The sequence below is a fragment of the Nomascus leucogenys genome, chromosome 13, assembly GCF_006542625.1.
Source record: "Nomascus leucogenys isolate Asia chromosome 13, Asia_NLE_v1, whole genome shotgun sequence".
Lineage (NCBI taxonomy): Eukaryota > Metazoa > Chordata > Mammalia > Primates > Hylobatidae > Nomascus > Nomascus leucogenys.
Window position 1 is genome coordinate 91,343,550 of NC_044393.1, and position 3,726 is coordinate 91,347,275.

The following is a 3,726-nucleotide window of genomic DNA, read 5'->3' on the forward strand; positions in this document are numbered from 1 at the left end:
CTTGATCTCCTGACCCCCTGATCTGCCCACCTTGGCCTCCCAAAGTGCTGGGATTACAGGTGTGAGCCACCACGCCCAGCCAATACCCCAATACCATAAAATATTTAGCATATAGTAGAAATCTAGCTATTTTTATTTCCTTTGCTAGTCTCAGGCAGCCTCTTTCACTGCGCCAACGTCCAAAGGCAGTTAAAGACACACTTTGCCTGGAAATCTTAGGGTGAGGACTCAGGAAGTTACAGAAATGGAAATATATATGCGTGATGATTACTTTGAAAGCATTAACTAGAGACTGTAGCATATATCCCCCCTCAGGCATTTAAAACTCAATATTATTGATATATAAGTTATATAAGCATTACAAATTTTAAATAAACAGATCGGTTACACGTAACTAAATAATTAATAGAATGAGGAGCTCCTGAAAAGTTTTATGGTTTTAAAAGGGGTTGAAGCCAGGTGAGTTACCAGATCCACATTAGGGACAATTCTATCTGGAGATGGATGCTGTGATGAAACAACCTCAAAAGGTCTTCTAAGCTGGTACAGACTGATTTTACAAAGTTTATTTATTCATTTTCATTCATTTCTTATCTGCTCATTCACTCAAATTATTTTGTAATGATATTTTGGTGAAAATTAATCATCTTTAAGGGAAATATTTTGAGTTTCATCAGGAACACATGCCGCTGAGCTTTGTGTTCACACACTGAGTGCTCTGGGGCCAAACAAAATACGGTAATAGTGACCTTGTTGAGAGATGACGTCACATTGGGAGAAAGGTTCTCTTGGTGTTGACACTAAGTGTCCAATTCATAAAATCTAAGCCTTGAGCTAGGAAATGCCCTTTTCTGCCCTGGGAAGCAGGCTCCTATATTATGTGTTTCTGTCTCCTGGTCTAGCCTGGGCACAGACAGGGCACCCACTCACGAACTTGTTACATCCTGGCTGTGACTTTCAGCACCAGGTGGCCATTTGCTCTGACTTCAATTTCTGTGTCCTTCTCTCCTAAACCCCATGGATGCTGAGTGACTCAGACTCCAGTCATGTGCTTGTGCCAAAAGGAAACTAGCACAAGAGGAGATGAGCAGAATATGAAACAAAACCATGTACTCAGGACCAGCAATGTGACTTACTGGCAGCTCCTTTGCTCAAATATTGTAAGGAAGTTGAAGCTCATGACAATGTTACAGTAACAGGGGTCTTTTTAAGTGTGGGACTCTGTGGACTAAGATACAGTTTTTGAGCTTTTTTTTCTTTTCTTTTTTTCTTTTTTTTTTTTTTTTTTTTTTAGATGGAGTCTTGCTCTGCTGCCCAAGCTGGAGTGCAGTGGTGCAATCTTGGCTCACTGCAAACTTGCCTCCCGGGTTCATGTGATTCTCCTGCCTCAGCCTCCTGAGTAGCTGGGATTACAGGTGCACGCCACCACGCCTGGCTAATTTGTTTGTTTGTTTGTTTGTATTTTTAGTAGAGACTGGGTTTCACCATGTTTGCCAGACTGGTCTTGAACTCCTGACCTCATGATCCGCCCACCTCAGCCTCCCAATGTGTTGGGATTACAGGCGTGAGCCACTGTGCCCCGCCTTTTTTTTTTTTCTTTTTTAAATTGTTACCGAATTAGTGCTGAGAATCCTGACCAAGGGAATATTCCCTATGAAATATGACACTTCAAATAAAATGAGAGCACTTTTTCTTATCCTGGAGCCTGCCTCTTCTCTCCTCTCTCCACATCCCTCACACATCAAGAAATCTTTGTGCCCACACAGATCATGGGCAGCGTTGGGCAGCCACTATCATCCACACAGAGAGGGCAGTCAGCAGCGTGAGGTGGTTCTGCCTGCTGTGGTGTCACCCCAGGCACAGAAAGCAAGAGCCCTGGGTAGAGCTGAAGGTGCTCAGCTGGGCTTGTCAGGAGTCCCATCTGTCGGTGAATTGACAAGAAACAGAGCAAAACGACTCCTCCAATGGTGATGAGCCTGCCCCTGGGATTTGGAAACTTGGTAACAGAGAAAACCAATAGAGACAACTGGATTTTAAACAGGATTATCGGATTATGGTCAATTAAGCAAATTAGAAAAGGATACTTGAAGGAATATTTGGGACACAGGGATCAAAAACACCAGGAAGACATGAGGAGTTTCCCTAAGAGTCTAAATTAGAGAAATATTTAGATAACTGACCCCAGTGTATGAATGAGGAATTATACCATCACAGGGATAAAAGTTACACTGAGTTACAAACTGCTTCCAAAAAGGTTAAGAAAAACTTGTAAGGCTGTGTCAATTCAGACAAAGGCATTCTTCCCATTCATAACTGTTCACTAGTACATTTATCTTGAATTTGACCATCTGGGGAAGGGGCGTGGCCTCTCCTGACAGGAAGGCTCTGGGGCCCAGGCAGGGAGAATGAAGTCTCAGAATGACTCCCTTGAGAGTCCTGTTCCGCTTTAACTGATGCACAGACCCAGAAGATCCCTCCATCCTGTAGCACCTGCCATGAGCATCGGGCTCCTGTGCTGTGCGGCCTTTTCTCTCCTGTGGGCAGGTGGGTCCTGGGCAGGGCCCCTTGTGTGGATTTCAAGGCCCAGCTCATTTCCATTGCAGCTGCAGCATCAGCTTTGTTCTTCTCTGCAGGTCCAGTGAATGCTGGTGTCACTCAGACCCCAAAATTCCAGGTCCTGAAGACAGGACAGAGCATGACACTGCAGTGTGCCCAAGATATGAACCATAACTCCATGTACTGGTATCGACAAGACCCAGGCATGGGGCTGAGGCTGATTCATTACTCAGTTGGTGAGGGTACCACTGACAAAGGAGAAGTCCCCGATGGCTACAATGTCTCCAGATTAAACACACAGGATTTCTCACTCAGGCTGGAGTCGGCTGCTCCCTCCCAGACATCTGTGTACTTCTGTGCCAGCAGTTACTCCACAGTGCTGCACGGCCGTCTCCTCTCTGCACAGAAAGACAGGGGAGGCTCGGCCCTCCTCCCCGACCCCAGACTCAGTGATGCCCTGGGCAGAGTTCTCTACACCAGGAAACTTGAAACCCCATCATCATGGGTCTGAGGCCCCCAGGGTGGAACAGGATTTGTATTTCAGATCCATCTAGACTCTCGTTTTTCCCTGGGGACCATGTTGCTTCTTCTCTCTAGGGTTTCCCCAGCCCCCACCCTCACGTGATCTCTCCTGCGGCCCACCTTTCCCATCTGAGCAGTCGCCCTCCAAGGTCTTGCTGGGTCTCTCCTCCCCTCACCTCCCCGCCCCGTTCTACTACAGTCATGAGGGGAGCCCCTCTTCTGTGCCTCCTTCCTTCCCATCACGGAGACTTCAAAGTCCATTTTCTCTGCCCTGGGCTGGAGGCTTCCTTTCTGCAGTGGCCAACTCCTACCTGTGCTTCAGATCTCAGCATGATCAGCCCTCCTGTGGGAAGCACTCCCTTGCCTCCCAGCTGAGATCAATTTTTCTGTTATAAGCGCTGATGGTAACATGTGCTTGTTAGTCAATAGAGTTGAGCACAGTTGGAGTTTTCCAGTTACTTGTCTGGATATTTTTCTGCTCAATTCGATTTTAAACTCCATAAAGGGGAAGGCTGTGCTTGTTACATTTACCAACGGCTGTTCCTGGCATGAAGGGAGACCTATTTCACAGGTAATGGATGAGTTAATGAATGACAGGGTGATTGAGTGATGAGCGGGTGGATGAACCAATAACAGGAACACTCCAGG

The 3,726-nt window shown here is 46.4% G+C and overlaps 1 gene segment (V, D, J or C); it reads left to right on the top strand.

Annotated features, from left to right (window-relative positions):
* Window positions 1–2,406: 2,406 nt before the first annotated feature.
* LOC101175907 lies at window positions 2,407–3,067 on the top strand. The segment is given in 2 exon segments: window positions 2,407–2,544; window positions 2,634–3,067. Coding segments are annotated over 2 exon segments (525 nt in total).
* The last annotated feature ends 659 nt before the right edge of the window (window positions 3,068–3,726 follow it).